Genomic DNA, 19,040 nt, shown 5'->3' with positions numbered 1-19,040 from the left:
GTCACATAAAAAAGTCAGCACGAGTGATGTGTCAGCGTTTGGCTGTCATTCGTGCCTAATCAGTGAGAACACGAGCCTCAGCCGAACGCGGGCGCAGCACACGTGCCCTATCCTCGCCCCTACGGTGGCCCTCTTTAGCTTACAACAAAATTCAGCACTAAAACTTTAATTGAGCTACGAGATGTTTCAACTTGAGTAGGCGTTCACTCAAATAAGATTGTGAACATCGCAAACAAGCAACAGATCCACACAAGCGCTGAGTCTTTCAGGTTTATTTTGGCGGTTCTGGGGCCTCTACGAGACCCAGTTCCGTAAGTGAAGTATGTACACTGACGAGGATGAATTCACCACATGCATCTCCGCCGCGGGCACCTAGGAGATCGCGGACAGTTTTGCAGTTCAAATCATGTTTCCGATTTTCGCTGAGTCCGCACACATCGGAGCCCGCGACCAATTATCACACACCGGATATGACGTTCGAACCACTCTAAGACAGTTATGACGATGATGTTCAATGACGTGACTCGGGACGGAGGCGATTTTCGCTATCTCCCGCTCCTTGGAAACTTCCCGCTCGCGAAGAGCCAAATGACCGGTGAATCGATATGCGCATATGGTACGTATGACTTTGGAACATCAATCGAACGATCCGATATATACGTGAAGGGCAGTCGAAAATATGTACAGTGAGGTAAAACGCCAGGATGACTTTTTTTTTTTTTTTTGGTTGTAAGTGTAAGATGTTTCTGCACTCTGTTTGTTGGTCATCACTTTCTGTCTTGAGAGTGCTTTTCCTAACGTCTGAAGGTCATTAGCTGTGTTTGTTGGCAATTACTTTCTACTTTGAGACTATTTCCTCGTGGTAAGACTGTTAACCCCGGCGAAGGTTCTTTAAACGTTGCAGGAATAACAGCGTTCACACGAATGTACTGATGAGCAGCGTCTATCAATATTTTAAGGAGATTGTAGAGCGAGGGATGGACAAAACGAATCATTACGGACGTTCTGAGACATCCCGCACACGCACCACCTTAGCCAACTGCCTTTTGCGGTTCCCGTATCGTCGTGTCTTGTGCATCATTACGTGATTATTTTAGCCAATACAGGAAGTATGTTTCTTTTTCACAAGCAAGCGAGCACATAAGTCCGGATAATTTCTCTCATTTAAAGTGTTTGAAAAACGGCTGTGACAGAACGGGGTCTAAGGTGTTGAGAATGCAAGTGCCTGGCGCTGATTCGAGACCCTCTTCTGTAGAATCTTGACATTCAAACTTCTTCGGACATCACTGTCGAAAATATTTGGTATCCGCCTACGTTGGAAAGGTTTGATTCCGGAACGAAAGAGCAACAGGGAGTTTCCGGAAATCGTTTTGTACATTTTATGTACGACCTAAAGGCGGTGAGACGCCGGCACTGGGCACCGGGGTCTTGCCGTCTGAGCCGTCTCGATCGTTCAGAAGAAACGGTTTCCTGAAACTTCCTAATATCACGAAGTGGCGGTACCAATCGCACGACACCTCTCTTTCTCACTCCCAGGCTCATCCGGAGCCGAAATGAAGGACGTTCGATGGACAAACGGAAATAAATAATGGGATGTGATTTGCACGCCATCAGAAGAGCTCCTGGAAGGATCCGAGAGACTCCTGGGACGCCGTCACCACCAGGGTCGTCTGAGCGCTGCTGTAGTCCAGCGGGGCTCCGGGACTTGGTTCAGAAAAGGAGCTCGTTCCTCCTGGACTGCTCGCCGGAAGTGACGTGGTTGGCTGTTCCTGCTGGCGCAGATTGTTCCGCCGCCATTTTGCCCGTGCGTTCTGGAACCAGACCTGGATGAGAACAGAAAAAAACAAAAAACGAAAGCAAGGTGAGAAGAGCTTTTTCAGGGAGTTATACGGCATAGAATAAACTCGAACTAGACTTTAGATGTTTGGACAGCGGGAGGTCGCTCTGCAGTACCGACACTGGTTGAGGCAGTAGAGGAGAAATTGGCCCAGACAGAACAACTTATAGCCTGATGTCTTTAAAGTGCATCATGCAGTAGGGACATAATTTACACAACCGCACGCCATTGCGATGCTCATTCATGTCGGAAAAAGACAGGGGTGGGGAGTGAACTTCATATCCCTCGATTCTGCAGCGCGATCTTTTGCTCCACATTCTCCAAGCTACGGTGCAGTAATACAGTCGGCCACCATTTTTTTTATATGTTTATAACAACACTTCTCTGATTAACGCTGGTATTCTTCGACATCATTGCTGCAAACATTCCCGTTCGTTTCTAGTGTCATTTCTTTTCATTGAACAAGTTTTTTTTTTGTTTTACTATCTTTGGATGTTAATTAAAAGGTTTCAAAATGGAGTTTTAGCCAAAAACGTTGGGCGTGAGACCTCAGCACGATCAGAACCAACTAGCCCAACTTGCATTCCTAAAAGTTTGAAGATCATAACAAAGAAAAACCCCATAAATTATATGTCAAGTAGTAAAAGCTGCATAATTTTCTTCTAGGCATATGGTAGTTCGCACAGAAGTAGATAACTTTGTCGAATAATTTAAGGACCAGAATATCGACTGCAATAAGTGCGTGTTGAAGGACACACAACACAGAGGTCTTCAGTTGTGAAAATACGTTGCCCAAGAAAGATGACAATCAGGTAGATATGTTGTGCTGAGCGATTAGAGCCCTTAATTTTCTTATGTTTCAGATTGCTTTCATTTTTCGTACTTGTGTTACATTGACGTGTAACGGGAGACGACATGGCTCATTACCAGCTTTTAAGTCTCCATTACTCTTTTGAAGGTATGCGAAAAGTAAAATACCACCGAGCTTTCTGAGCAGAGGACTTTTCCGTCGCTGACGTGTTGTGTTTTACGAACCGTCATTGCCTCCGAAAGTGATCCTCATGAAGACCTCACGAATCTTAGGAATTCGCGAGGTCTTAACGAATCTGCTTAATCTGCTTAACAAAAGAGGCACCGACGTTAACTTTATTTAACTGTTGATATGTAAAAAATGAAGGATTTATTATTCCGAGATATTTTATCTCTTACAAATTTAGTATAAGCAACCCTATTTAAAAAAAGTTAATAATAATTATAATAATTATGACAGGAATGTTTTATTTTTCGTTAAGTGTATAACGGAGGGAGACAGAGGAAAAAATCTCGCCAGACGCAGTCCGATTACGTATGGGAATTTGAAACTATGACTAAATCTCCGGCGCGAGTGGTCTTCCCCTCGTGGAATGTACAACTTGTTTTGGTTGGCGCAGCTTAGGCTAGAAGTATTCCTTGCACCCCTCTTCCTAATATCACATCTTAACCTAAATAAGTCAAAAGAAACATGACATTTCTTGAATCTTGAATGCAAATTTGTACCATCTCATTCAGTTAGACTCGCTATGGGAGGTCGTTCAAACTAGAAGACCGAATGAACGCGAAAAGAAATTTTGTTCCAGATGAGGAGTGTGAACAACGCTGCTCGTACCTGGAGCACTCTCTTGGACAGTCCCGTCTTCTGAGCGAGTTGCTTAAGGTCCTTGGCGTCGGGATTCTGGTTGATGGCGAAGTAGGACTTCATGGTCCTCAACTGGTGATGCTTGAATGAGGTGCGCATGCGCTTGGTGCGTTGCTGCTGCTGCTGCTGCTGCTGGAGTGCCGACGGGCCGTTGCCGTCAAGGGAAGCCAGGTCCGGAAGGCCTGGTAAGCCAAGAGGATATCACTGCTTGGACAACTAGGGAAACACATCCGGGGTATCCGGACATTTCGGTGTGGCACGTTTTGGTGCGGCCGTTTCGGTGCACGGACGTTTTCGGTGTACGAACGTTTCAGTGCACGAATATTTTGATGTAAATTCGATATCTGTGTGAGAATGAATAATTGAACCTCCAGCAGAAGCTCCAGATCTTCGTAAGCTTTATTATTTTGATGCATGAAACGTACAGGACGTTTCGATATGCTCAAAACTTTAATTGGCTTACTTTATTATCTGGTTTTCCTATTAAAAATATGAAAAAACTATAGGAACTATAGACTACAAAAATAAAATTAATTGCGTCTCCGATCTAAGAATAATATATTGAAAGTCATTTTAGTTGGCGAAAATATATCTGAATCGAGCTGTGAAGGCAGTCATTTAGAAGCGCTAAACAATCGATGCATTTCGCAGAGAAATGCAACGTATTTTCTTAGCGAAAGACATTCAGGAAATTTAAAGGGTTGGTTGAGCTTTAGCTTATGTATTTAATTTAAGGATTTGTTGAGCTTTAGGTTATGTAAGTCAATATAATGGCATAAAAAAGATCACCAAATATATACTGCAAAAGAGGGGTCGAGTGGGGACAAGTAAGTTGAAAATAGTCTCTTAGTCATTCGATAAAAAAAAATCTTAGCAAATAAAAGAATTGTTATATGTTGAGGCAATGATGAAAGTGATTCATACCGAAAGGAAACACAAATATTGTGTGAATATGTAAGTTCAAGCAGTATAAGTAATAAAATATGTGACATACGTCCAGAGACAACTAAAGTATAACCAAGATTTCAAAGGATGTGCACCGAGAAGTGGATGCAGCGACAGTCCAAAACGAAACGTCCTACACCGAAATGTCATTGACCCCACGTCCGGATGACTTAGCACTTATAGTCTGATGTAAAGGTGCCCTGAGGGGGTTTCTGAGATCACCAATGTATGGCGATAACTCACTCTGCTGACTCTAAGCATCCTAGAAATCCCGAAATCGTGACGATACGCGACCGATTTCTCTGTTAGAAAAGTAATCAAAGATCGCAACACATCGAAGTCATCTCTGGTGAAGGGAGGAGCATGTTCCGAAACAAGTACCACTGTCAGCCAATAGCAAGCAAAGGATCCTGGCGCCTGCGGCCGGTATAACCGCAGAGTGATATATCGAATGGTTCGTTGTCCATACAGCCGCGCTACTGTTCAACCCAGCGAGTGAGCGTTCGAGCGCTCGAGAGCTGACAAACAAACAAATTACTCCCGCAATAAAAAAAGACCAGAAAAGACAGCAACAAACAAACATTGTGCAGACATAGACCCTGGAGCGAGGGGACAAAAAAGGGGGCGGACAGACACGAAACTTAACCTTAACCAACTCGCCTGCCTACTTGCTTTAACTTCAAACATAGTGCGCTGTGTTTAGAAAATTGTTGCAGTATTATGTTCCCTCTCCGCAAAAAGTAACATCTCTGGAATACTCTTATCTGTTTTTATCATATACAAAAACATTAAGATTTTGTAATACCAGCGTTTGCAATCTATACAAAAAGTCGCGTTCTCATTGGTCCCATGTCGTACTGGCTGCCGGAACATTGCCCCTCCCATAGCCGAAGGAATTCGGTGCGTTGGATTTTTGATTGCAGTTTAAATAGAAAAATCGGTCGCGCCTCGTTATTATTTATGGATTTCTAGGATGTTCAGAGCCCTTAGAGTTTACTTTTCGTCATATTTAGGCGTTGTCAGAAGCCTCCTCAGCGCACCTTTAGTAATATGCCTAATACATTCCACAACCTACAAGCCACGGCTTCGAATGTTTCGGCAGACCAACGAAGAGGGGCAGTATCCACAACGATGTTATGTGACCTCAGCGCTACGTGCGCCTGAGTAGAGGACACAATACTCATCGTGGAGGAGCAGTGGCTACCTTTAAAGAGGTTGTGGGAGGAGCTTTTTCGCATTATTCTTTTGTCTTACACACTAAAGCGTTTGCAAACACGGCCTCTTTGCGCCACCCTCTTGCTGCAGCCATGCAGACCGTCTATGGTCAAGCCTTTCAAACGTTACTAAAGCACTCAGTTGGGAAACTCACCTTTGAAACCTGGACCGCTGGCGTCCATCAAAACCAACCTGAATACGATAACATCGCCACCATATAGCTTCGAGTCCAAATATTAAAGTTGCTTTATATAGCTACTGCGAGATGGCCCCGCAAGATGGCGCCACCGGCCCTTGCGCGACTCGACCTGAAGCTATACGTACAATAAAATGCTTAGATGGGCTAGTTGGTACATCATAGGAAATAAGCGCTGAAGGAACACGGAAGAAATAACCCCCGTGTTCCTTCGGCACTTATTTCCCAATACGTGCAGCCGTGCAGTACCCGGAGTGGCCGCTGCGGGAGAAACGTCGGCGTCGTAATCGCCTTAGTTCGGTTCTCGAGTACGGATTGCAGCCACTTTTTCAAACCAGGCTCCTATGGAAGTTTCCCAACTGAGTATTCTAGTAACTTCCTAAGGCGTGCACAACGTTGCTAAACTTGCGCCCAAACAAAATAATTTTACATCCACGGTGGCCAGACAACTTTTTGAAGAGTGACTCCTTGCAAACGTCTCTAGGTGAGCAACAAACCTTTGCCGAACAGTTTGATGCAAACCATACTATAATTCTCCTCAAATTTAGCTGTAAAGTCTAGAGACCGATTTGCTACCCGGTGCCCACTTCCGAATAGACCCATCTCGCCAGCCTAGGGTGCCTTCATGTGCGCTTTGCTTAGGGTGATGACATCTGGCCATTTTCTTACGAACAGTTATATTTATTTTTTGTTCTGAAACGCGTGAAAGAGCGTGTCACTGCACTCGCTCGTGGCGCTGGCCACGCTACGGCGAGATTTTTTTCTCAGATATATCTTTGTATTTGCCTCTTGGGCGCGTGATGTCGGCATCGGGTATTATACTCTGTTTCATACTTAGCGTGCAACGCTGTCAAAGCTATTGGCGCGAGCGTGGGGCTTAATCTCCTTGATCATCTGCACGCGTTCTTGCGCAAACAAAACCATAGATGAAGCCACGCGCTCGCGCCAGTAGCTGTGACAGCGTTGCACACTAAGTATGAAACAGAGTATACAAAGGGTGGCATCGCCACAAACAGAAGCACATTGAAGCACTTTACACCACCCTGTTTTACTACGCCGCCGTTTCCGGAATGTATCAAGAGAAGTTTAGTCTTCCGGCGCGAGCGATAAGGTCACTGCAGGTCAATGTGTGCGAAGCACGAGACGGCACGATCCGTCGCGCGTACTGCATTTCTCCTCTTCAGAACTAAAGTTACGGTGGTGTCACACATGCGCAGACCTCTTGGTGAGAGGGGTCTATTCTGCGGACTTTAAAACCAGACGCCGCAGAAACGCGGACATCATGCGGGCGTACCGATGTGTTGCGGACCGTCCGGCAGATCTCCTGGCTTTCTTTTGCGGGGCCTTCCCTTGCGGACCCCGTATTGACCCTGGGGCGGTACGTAGGCCGGAGGCGGCCCGGCGGTCAGGGGTCCTGGCGGCGCCTCGTCGTCCAGCATGGGCGCCAAGCCCGGCTGGCAGCCCTCGGCCAGCAGCTCGAAGTGGGTGCGGCAGTAAACGAGGTTGTCGCGCAGTCCGAAGTGGTCCCCCTGCGCCAGCGCGGCGTTGCACCAGGCGCACGTGAAGCAATGCAGGTGATAGACGAGGTCCCTCGCTCTCATGACCAGTTCCGAGGCGAAGATGCCTTGTTGGCAGCGGGCGCAGCGCTTGACGGCGAACAACCTGCGTGACGAGGGAAAAGGGGATTTTAAAGAGAGTTGCGTGAGTGTGCTTGAGCTCGAGACAAGGAACATTTTTCATTCGAGATGTTCCCTGGAGAATAGAAGTGCAAGCGAGGAGTGAAATTAATTGTGTTGTAGGACAGCGGAAGTTAGTCAGCCGAAATGGGAGCCTATTGCATCCGGTATAGATGAGATATTTTGCTATGGTCCGTTGCAACTCAAGAAGGTAGGGCGAGGGTAAGACGGGCCGGGGAGGAGGAAGCAGACGGAACGCTAAAGAGTGAAGGAGGTTTCCACCTCTCTTCTCCAGCGTTCCGTCTGCTTCCTTTTCCCCGGCCCGTCTTACGCTCGCCTTTCCTTCTTAAGTTGCAACGGACTATAGCGCAGTACAACCGCCAGCCGGCCGTGTTTAACTTGCAGGACGCAGCAGAGATACAGGACCGCACGCCGGTACGATGCTCATCCGGATGGAAATGGGTAGGGATGGGAATTGAACTTAGGACCCCTGGGTTCTGTAGCGCGTGGCTTCTCTCCAGGTGTTTGAGTTTTGTTGCGTTAATACACTTTGCCTACTATTATTTTTATTTTTTTTCCTTTACTGTCTTTATCGAATTTCCCTGAGTGCGCAGGAAAATACATGGCGAGATTACAATCTTTACTGGAGCGCGGTTAAAAGGCAAGTTTTAGCTGGGATTCCTTGAATCGAACCTGTCCTGACTACGAGCAGCCTTCTAGCCAGCGTTTGATTAAGGGTGGAGTCTAATGAGGATGGGTTTGGCCGTCAGTTATAAAATAGTATTTCTGGTTGTAGGCGCATATTCTTGCCGTCCTGATTTACGAACATATCCGTGTTGTCACCTTATTGTCGCTTAGTGTGACCTGGGGTGGTCTATAACGCACGTGTAATGATATACAATCAACTTTACAGAAGTTTACTACTTAAAAGTGTGCAAACGTTTCTCAAGTGAAAAGAAAATGCGTGTCTGTGATTTTGTGGGTTCAAGATTTCAACTATAGTCGGTGACCGTTAAGGGTTCAGGGCGAGGGAAAGGAAGGCTGGGGAGGAGGAAGCAGGCGGAATTCCGGAGAGGGGGGGACGTTTTCTTCTCTGCTCTCCAGCAATCCATCTGCTTCCTCCTCCCCTGCGTTTCTTTCTCTCGCCCTTAACTTTTAACCTGTCACTGACTATAATAATATAATATAATAATAATTCTTTATTTTCTGTGCCCACAAACAACTTTTCAGTCTCCACTGTGGTGCACAATATACTAAAATACAAATACCGCAAAAGCTAAAATACTCAATACAAATACCACACAAAAAAAAATCATTCTAGGCGAAAGACACCCATTCACGAACAAGCAAGGTAAATTCCCGAAGACATATGAAAATATCCAGGTGATGTTCCTTATTGAAGGCCAATTGAATCCGTGACAAAGGGGATACAGGGGACAAGCAAGATGGATAAAACGTTAATACATTCCGGCTGGCTCTTGATGTAACATGGAAGTCAATGAACCGTAGTAAATCCATTGATCTGACGTGACCATGAGCAACGTTATGAAGAAAAACAAAATCTCTGAACTGCCTACTCACAGCAAGCTTATATAATGCAAACCGGTGAAGTAGCGTTTCATAATGATAAAAAGACCTCCTTCCAATATAGCGGTCCTACAAAATTCTTATCAGCCGCTTTTGTACATTTTCCATTTCTATCGCCTGACCAAGAGATAATGAATTCCAGATTACCGAGCCAAATTCTCACCGTGATCTAACTAGTGACTTAAACAAATGCAACAAATAAGAGGGCGATGAGAACCGCCTACATAACCGAGAAATAATGCCTCACACTCTTTACGCAGCATTAACAGTTATAGACACATGTTCTTAGAAAAAAAGTGAACTGTCAATACGGACACCAAGACCCGGCCCTTACAAAAGATACCCCATTTATCAAAGCGCCTTCAAGGTTGTAAGAAAAAGAAATGAATTCACGCTGTCTAGATAGTACAATATGTTTAGTTTTCACGGGATAAAACGACAAGTTGTTTTTTGGAGCACCAATTTGAAACATGTTCTACATCAGCTTGAAGACGAGTGCAATCCAATACTGACCTCACACTTAAAAATAGTTTAACATCATCGGCAAAGAAAATAATTTTTGCGTCACCAACACAGGAAACAATATAATTTATAAACAAAATAAACAAAAGCGGTCCCAGGATGGACCCCTGGGACACCCGGATTTAGAAACAAACTCGTCGAAGTAGCATTCTTCAACACGAACAGAGTTTCGACGACCTTTTAAATAACCAGAAAACCATACGCACAGGTGTGGCTGAAACCATGCAGAGGGAGTTTTTGTAGAAGTAAATCATGACTAACACGGTCGAACGCTTTCGACATGTCGAAATAGATCGCATCCACCTGTCCCCTATTGGACACAATTGGCGCTGAGAAATTTAAAAATGAGCATAAGTTAGACTCAACCGATCTCCCCTTTAAAAGTCCGTGCTGAGCTTCAGTTATCATCGGGCTCAGATAAAAGTAAAGGCGTTTATAAACTACTTTTTCAAATACTTTTGTAAATCCACATAACAGTGACACCGGCCGGTGGTTGTTAACCAATGTAGAATAATCGGATTTAAAAATAGGCACAACTGCGGAGAATTTCCAAAGTTCAGGGAAATAACCCTGTGCATGAGACAAGTTGAAAATGTGAATTAAAACTGGAGCAAAAATAGAACAACCTTTTATAATAAAACAAGGTACGCCATGAATGCCGGTTGATAGTTTTGGTTTCAGTACTTTAATAGCTTCTAAAATGTCCTATTTCAAACAGTAAATGTAGAGAGATAATCGGAACACTCAACGTCAACGGAACTAAAAGAGCTGCTCGTGGGAAAAGAAGAAATGCAGGAACTGAAATACTCAGCAAAACGAGTTGCAATATCGGCCTGAGAACACAGATAACCATTGTCGTCTCGGAGCCAAATATTTGACTTATTTTCACGAAAATGTTGCGTCGTAAAGCGCCAAAAGTTTTTGAGATTTTTCTTTAGGTTATACTCGTTGTCATTTAGGTACAGTTGGTTATCTTGTTCGTAAAGTTTTTTTTTTTTTTTTTACCAAAGCGCGATAAATGCTGAACTTCTGATACACACATCTAATCCTGATATGTATAACAGAATATAATTTTACTTCCCCTCAATTTTCGCACAATGCGGTTTGGACCATTTATGTAACAATGTGTTGCTCCTAACTTATCAATTAAGTTAGGGCAATCCCACGAATATTATCGGAAGTAAACAAGAGTCATCTTTTAAGCGGGTTCCTCTGTCATAAAACAAATATTTGGACAATCGCAAATTATATTTTTACGTGACGCACTAATGCTGCAGCTGTACGATTTTTAGCTAAAATATAGCAATTTCGGTCGGTGGAACTTGAACTCAGAAGGTGGCACATTGATATGTTAGTTTAATCAGACTTAAAATAAGCAGGACGTGGACAATTTATTACTGACTATGATGACCGATAGTGTTCCCGTCCAGTTTGTCAATAACCCTATCGTAATCTGACTGAAAGCGTTTGTCAAAATTTTGTAGCATATTATGTATAAATTATAAAATATCTACCAGCACGTTGAAACCTCGGCATGCCCCCATGCCTGACTAGCGGCACACGTTTCTAGAGAGAAGGCAGCTTTTGTTATCCCTATCTTAGCCTCCGTTCTGCTTCGTCAAACTCTCGAACGTGACAGGAAGTCACCCGGAAGTTCAGTAGTCTCAGACTGGCCAATTTCCGCCCAGCGTATCCTGTTTCTTGTAGGCCGAACACCCAATTAAGGAAAGTTTATCGCTTTTCCTTCACTCACTCAACAGAGAGTTCGAACTCTCCAGGAAGTGGCATCAGATTAAGACCGCAGACCTAATGGATGCGGAGCTCCCTGGATGTTCCTATAAATTAGAGGAAGACGTTTTCTTTGTTCTTTTTTTTGTAAACTTGTGGTTAGTGGGTCGGACAAACATGTACACGTTACTGAAGCGAAGTTTCTAAATATCGCTACTCGGTCGTTACTAACTCAAAGAAAAACTAAGTACATGAATCGTTACAGCCATTGAAGATTAACTCGTTACTACAGTTCGAAAGTAACGCGTGATGTCGTCGTTACATCGAATATCGTTTTTCTGAAGCAGTATTGCCGCCTGTCCGTATTTGTCATTATTACTAATTTGTCGCTTTTTAACACATTCATTCAAGGATAACTGTAGTTATACTGACATGCCTTGTACACATCTTTTTTTTTTTCGATCTAACGTTTTTTTCGCCTTGAAGATCAAAAGAGCGAGCTGGAGTTATAACTCTAGTCTGCGTACCTATGTTGTCAACGTTCCCCTTCTGAAGTAACTGAACACCCTTACTCGTAACGGTTCTTACTAACGAAATACGTTACTTATTACTGCTCTTGAAAAGTAACTTAGTAGCCACCTTTGAAAACTAACGAAATAACTAAGAAGTTACTTTTTTTACCAAAACAAGGCACCTAGATACTAGTAACGCGTGAGCTGTAACGTATTACATATACATGTATGGGATTAATGTAAAGATAATGATGGTGATAAGACTCAGTTTATTTTTTTAGGCAGGGGCCCCTCTCGATTTCACCGAAGCCCCCAAAGTCAGTGGTTTTTACAGGTTAAAGAAAGTGGAGCCTGATACTGGGGATCAAACTCAAACTTCAGGGGAAGGCTTAATATATTAGGGACATGAATGAGGGCGCTTACGAAAACGTTTGCAGGACGAAGGAAGCCAAGCTTGAAAATTTACATTTATAAAATAATGGGTGGAAAATTGCCGTCATACAACTGCCTAATGACCGATATTTCGTCCTCACTGAATGTAGCCGTTCGCCAAATAAAATGAAAGGTAAACTGCAAGTGCATTTTTTTGCACTTTACGATTTCCCCCTAAATATGCATGTGAAAAGAAAACAAAAATACAGGAAAAAACGAGACTTTCAATTGTTAACCACGAAATACAGTTTCCTTTCTTAAAAGAAACCTAATGAAGCCACTGTTTGTTGTTTTGTTCTATAAATGAAGATTGCGATGAAATCACTGCGGCCACGACACCAACTGCCTTTAGTTATTTTTAGCCCATGAAAGTCTACATATTCATTAGGCTAGACTCAAACACTACGTATTAAAAAAAATACTTTCCGTGTTTACGTGAATGCAGGTCAAACCCCGTACGCACCTACGGAGACTCCATCATACTGTTTCACACACACATACACACAAAAAGAGGAGTGAACGCCGTGGCACCGATGAGGGTAAATTTTGAGATGTGCGATACAAACTCCAATAAAAATCAACATCACGCGCAGTGCCGCCCCCCCCCCCCCCCACACACACACACACGCACCCAATCCGGCTGTTTGCTATAAAAATTCAATCATTATCTTGACTACTTCGCTCGCTGTGGGTTGTTTGTGCGTAGCTCGAAGTGAAGGAGTCTTCATATGTGTTTAAGGCTGCATTCACACCGGCGTTCAAATCGCAGCCGTGAAACGGATCGGCTTGTTTTCGTCATCGGCTGCGCTGGAATCATATTGCATCTCTAAGCAACCGCGTTCGCAACCACTTTGCGGCTGCGGTTCAGTGTCCAGTGTGAGCATGGCGTAAAAGTAGAATCGCTACGGTCACGGATATTTCAAGAAACGCAGGGAATGGATCACTATGTTAACATTTATTGATTTCTGATTCGCTCTTCCGTGTACTTAACGGCTACGCAGCAATCTCATTGACTGCGTAAGCGATAATCAGATGCGCGGGACTCGAAACACACTACTTTTCGTAAGCGCGGTCAGTGACCTTATAGTTTTTCGTGCATGAATTGAACAGTCGGAAATTCCAGAAACATAGTCTATAAAGTGGACGTCGATGCCAATGATTTCGAAACAGGAATACAAAGCACGGCGAAAATGTAAGTTAAGTTTCAAAATGTTCACGCCCTCGTCGCAGTTATTATTTCTTGTCGATAAAAAAATACATGACATAATAAATTCTGCATTCATTGCACCCCCGACCTCAACAAATATATATATATATATATATATATATATATATATATATATATATATATATATATATATATATATATATATATATATATCTGCAGCTGCCGGACCATGCAATACTCTAAAGAACGAAAAGAAAAAAAAGAAAGAGGGAGTGCGTGGCCTTTATAGACAACCATCTGCCTGTGAAAGCCACAAGAGCAGGTGTGCATCCAATATATGTTTGCAGTCGGGTGCGGCGTACCGCTGCTTTCTAAACCTTGTATTGTATTAAAGATATAAGCTAAAAACGAGAAACGACTTCTCGATGAGAGCATGACTTATTTACATGCAATTGCTCCGAAGCTCTGAGATATCCATCACACAAGTAATTAAAATGTGGTGGACGCAGATGCCATTTAACTTGTGCACTCAGAAACATCATCTGTTCCATGCACGCGTTCCGTTACGACATCAAGTAACCTATGCGTTAATGCCTGTCAGCGTGTCTTGATATTAATAAATTTGCTTTCGCACGTGTCACTATTGCTCTCTGTATATAAAATGTGTAAGATATTACCCTACATGAAAAAAGACCCATGCAATCATATCCCAGAGATAATGCAATAAAAAATGGGTCGCTTCGTTTTTTGTAAATATTTTTTATTACCGTTATTTCCAAGGAAGAACTAACGTTCTTGAGCGAAACATATTTATATTTATATCCTTTCTACATACGAAATATCCGCGACGTGGATCTGCGTAATGTACCACGTTTATAAATGCTTATCAAAATGTAACACAAAGTGAATTAGAGCTCGTAATTTTTCTATCACAGAGTAACGACTCTATGTACATTTGTATCACAGGATGTACGTTGTGAAGATTCACGGATAATGTTGCAATATTCTACGTTCTTGTTCTCCTACAATATAATATACATTTACTGTTGAAAATGAGGCGAAGTGCCTTCTATTACATCGGTGTAGCAGCAAATAGAAAATCACCAGTGCTCACCTTTCCTCACCTTCCCCCCAAAAAGAGGAAAAGAGAAACTTTCGTTATAGGTCAGACACACTACCAACATGCGATGGCCAGAAAAATCATCGATTTTTGTCTGGAAATTGCCAGCCACTCGCAAAGTCATTCAACGAATTACAACTCGCGCCTGACAAATATGACAATTACTCGTATTACCATGTGTATAAATAGTCAGAGAACTTGAAGGATGCCTAATTAAACTCGAAAAAAGGAAAAGTAAGCGTCGAAGAAAAGTACGCCGACAGTTCGTCTTCGTGCATGTAAATCTGCTTTGCAGGGATAAAAGAAACATACAAGCAGGCAGGTTTACACGTGTTTGTCGCTTTAAAGGTTTTCAACATAAAAGAAATCGGTTCTAGATTCATCTCTGTAACAACCGGCTAGCCAGGTAAGACATTGCCTTTAAAGCTGAAAACAATCAAGAGTGGCAGAAAAATAAAGCAGAATAGAAACGTGCAACAGCAAACAAATCACTAACGAAGACATTACGAATAATGTAATAGGATGTGAATTATATTAATATTGTCCCACTGACGGAAGATGAGGTCTTCTATAATGTTTCATTTTCGTGCTACCCTTTTTTGCTGCTCAAAGGGCCGTGGCACAATCAACTGAGAGTACTTACTAAACTAAATTTCTGGATTGACTTAAAGTGAAGCTAGAAGCCAAGAGTCAGATCCATGAAGACCGCCTGGGCATTGAAGGTGCCAAGGCAGCGCCTTCAAAGAGAAAAGGCAGAGCGAACAAGCACCCCGGCAGACTTCTTGGGTCTCGAACCACAAAGCGCAACTGTCCCCCGAAGGGGCCATAAAAATGTCATTAGCCGTTTTTTGAAGAAGACGGAATCTTTCAAACCGTCTAAAGCTTAGATGGATGGAGGCTCCGGAAACTACACAAAAGCTTGGCAGCCGCGCGCATCTTGAGGGTGCTCACCCTCCGCACACACACACTCGCGCCTTCCCCTCCTCTCTGACTCTGTGGGAGTTTAGAGGGATGGTCGGCATGCTGCACGTGCTGCACTGAAGGGACTGAACCGTTACTGAACACAGTAGATGTAGGAGGGGGGGGGGGAGGGGAGGGAGAGGGGCGCGTATCACAAAGGACGCGGCGTCTGTGCTGGGCGAATAGCCTCGGGTGACGGGCACCCCTCTTTCTTTGGAAGTCAGATTTCGAAAGCAAATCGCAACTAGCAAGAGGCTTGGAGGTGTCTCGTTGTCGCCGCCCGCCTCGCTCGAAACTATAGTCCTTCCCTCTGTGACTCGCTTGGGACAAAGTATAAAATATGTTGCTTCAAAGTCAGGATGAGCAGGTTGTTAGGCGATTCGCACATTTAGAAAGAAAATGTAAGCGTGTCTATCAGTCGGTTAAGTTTTTTTTTTTTTTTTTCATAACTTTGTAATTTGTAAATGTTGCTTTTTGTGTTGTTTTTGGCGGGAACGCTTAAACAGATGAACGTTTCTACGAATACTGAAACACACAGAGTGTTAGAGAAAAGAGAACCGTGACTCTTTTTTTTCTTGACCCAGGTAAAGAAACTATGCATCGGGGAAAGCTCAAGCTCTTTAAATATGTGACGCTAGCGGTTGAGATAGAACGCGCAAGTTTGAGAACATGATGTTACCTGCATGAATAGACAAGAAAAACGAAATTTCTCAATGAGCCGACGTCCCCTCAGCCAATTATCGTCAAGACAAGAGATGACATTGTTGGCGCCAGTAGTATTCTCTCTTTCAGGGGAAAACAAATGTGTCAGCAGATATAAAGGAATTATCTCTTTCTTGCTGACAAAGTTTTTGACTGAAATCAATCTCACAAGTGTTCACAATATCAGCTAGGTATAAGCGTTGTAACCTTGAAAATAGCTTTATATATATATATATATATATATACATATATATATATATATATATATATATATATATATACATATATATTTTTTTTTTGGTTCGCGAACCGAAAAAAATACGGGTTCGGTTACGGTTCAGGTTCAGGTAAATTAATTTTGTTCCGGTTCAGTTCCGGTTCGATTAATTCGATCCGCGAACCGGTTCGCGAGCCGGTTCGGAAATTATAAATGACAAATTGCAACATCAAAATAAATTACAAATAAAACATCTGAAATCAGCACATACGAAACGGGATACATCGTAGTGTAAGGCTCAGGGATTTCTACCAGGAATGGTTTCTTTATGTGCACTCAAAGGTTACCTCACCGACGTTTACGCATTCGGACGTCATCTAATTGGGTCCGACGCAGTAGCTGTAAACTCCGCGACCTCCTTACAAACCCACTTAAAAGTAGAACTCGCTAACTATCCCGCCACCTCGGCGTGTAAGCAATTGAAGGAACAGTGGGGAGAAAATACAGCTTTCTTTATTTGAACTAGCCTTCGGTAACTCAAATGAGACCCTTAAAGAAGTTCTCATTAAACAAGATACGGAATATGAAAAACACTTCACCGAACGCAACGCCAGAAGGACATAATAGGAATAATAATAAAATAGAAGAGTTCGCTGTCTCACAAATATGTTAGCTTCTAAGTGCCTATACGAAACCGGATGCATTATTATCAAACTCCACAGCCTTTTCTTTTCTCATTCCGATGGAAGCAAGCTTCAAGAACTCGCGCGTTCTAGAAACGTGTTATGAAATGAGCACACAGCAGCATTCAGGATTTACGAGATTGTAGGAAAATGAAATCCCGTGACGCGATTTTTTTATTTTTTTTGCACAGCCTTCCAATTCTTTTTCTTCCGTGCAAGCCGCGACCAGCGCAATACTGGTTCCTATGTCAAGATTCATGGATGCAGCGTTTATGTTCCTAAGACTGAGTGGAGAAGAAAAATATGTAAGCGAGGGTGTGTGTCAGTTGACGGCACTTAAAAAACAAATGGCATTGATAGCATATTCATTGTCAACAGCGCGTGGACAAACCGTTTTGACATGAGCCGGTAACCGTTATTTTTTTTCCGGTTCAGTTCCGGTTCGACACCCTGATATATATATATATATATATATATATATATATATATATATATATATATATATATATATATATATATATATATATATATATATATATGGGCGGTTGACATTTGAATTCAGGCAACGAGGGGCTGTCGTATTTTTTCTTTTGCTTCAATTTTTTTTATATTTCGTGGCGCATGTTCCAAGAACAACAGTCTTTTTTATTTTAATGTCCTGACAAGTTTAGTTTCTGAGAAAAAAAAATCTCAAAGAAGCGGGAAAGAACGACGAGGTTTTGACGATTGTCGTGTGTGGTGTTTATGAATCACTCTCAATCTCAAAGTATTCGAAAGAGAGTGTCCATATCTTTTTTTAGTGTGATATATATGCAAGTAGGTAAGACGTAATTATAACTACTGTTTATTATTTGTCGCTTTCAATCTTTGTAAAAAAAACATGCCTCCGCGAACAACTGTGACCTAAATTGCGGATTTGGTTTTGAGACGAGTATATTTAGTATCGCTTTTAAAGTAATACCACGTGTAGAACATTTTATTGCCTTCCAAATTAAGCAAAGTTTGTGTTTTTATCATGCAAGAGTACTGAGAAATAAATTATGAGACAGAGAGGCTTTTCACTTTTCGTCTATATTCAGCACGCTGTATAAAAAAAAAACAAAAAAAAACTCATTTTTATTTTTTAAATTTTTTTCGCGTCGCGTTCTCTTCACACCCTAATTTTAGCCAGAATACACTCTGTTGAAGGTATTTGTCTTGGTTTTGAGTTTAGGCCTCTAAATACTCTAAAGAAGGGCAAATGCCGATAGTGGGTTTTGACGATTTTCGAATATGGCGTTTTTGAACCACTCTCAATCTCAAAGTATTCAAAAAGAGAGCTTCTGTATCTCTTTTTTTATGGTGATATATATGCAAATCGGTAAAACGTAATTCCAACTAGTACTTTTTATTCGTCCATCCAATCTTTGTAAAAATCCCCAAACATGCCTCCGCGAATAACTGTGGCCTAAACGGCAGGGTTTCTTTTGTCGACTATGTTTAGTTTTGTTTTTAAAATAATATTACGCGTAGCACCTTTCATTGCCTTACAAATTATGTAAAGTTTGAGTCTTAATCACGTACGAGTTCTGAGAAATAAATTATAAAACAGAAAAGCCTTTCACTTTTACTTCAATTTCGACACTCCGTGGAGAAAAAGGAACACTTCTTCTTAATTTGTGTTTTGTGTCGCGTTGTTTCACACTTTCCTTTTAGCCAGCATACATTCCGTTAGAGGTTTATGCACTAGTTTTGAGTTTTAAAGGGATACTGAACCGAAATTTGGATTTCGCAAAGTAAGGCTGCAGAAGTGTTGAACGGGACGTTACGGACCCCAAAACATCACTCGTACATCGATATCTCAAACGGGTGGCCGTACTTTTGGA

The 19,040-nt window shown here is 42.4% G+C and overlaps 1 protein-coding gene across 1 annotated transcript in view; it reads right to left on the bottom strand.

Annotated features, from left to right (window-relative positions):
- Window positions 1-263: 263 nt before the first annotated feature.
- The window catches only part of LOC120840826 (LIM/homeobox protein Lhx2), a 76,776-nt gene continuing 57,999 nt past the window's right edge, over window positions 264-19,040 (bottom strand). Inside the window, exons 3-5 of the mRNA XM_040211554.3 lie at window positions 7,163-7,530; window positions 3,483-3,694; window positions 264-1,823 (exon numbers count right to left, since the gene is read on the bottom strand). Of these exons, the coding sequence (XP_040067488.2) occupies window positions 1,611-1,823; window positions 3,483-3,694; window positions 7,163-7,530 (793 nt within the window). The 3' untranslated portion in view covers window positions 264-1,610. The remainder of the gene's footprint in view (window positions 1,824-3,482; window positions 3,695-7,162; window positions 7,531-19,040) is intronic.

This window comes from Ixodes scapularis, unplaced genomic scaffold (genome assembly GCF_016920785.2).
Source record: "Ixodes scapularis isolate PalLabHiFi unplaced genomic scaffold, ASM1692078v2 PGA_scaffold3__209_contigs__length_174095766, whole genome shotgun sequence".
NCBI classification, from domain to species: domain Eukaryota; kingdom Metazoa; phylum Arthropoda; class Arachnida; order Ixodida; family Ixodidae; genus Ixodes; species Ixodes scapularis.
Note: the sequence above shows the minus strand (reverse complement) of the source record. Positions and strands in the feature narration are given on the sequence as shown.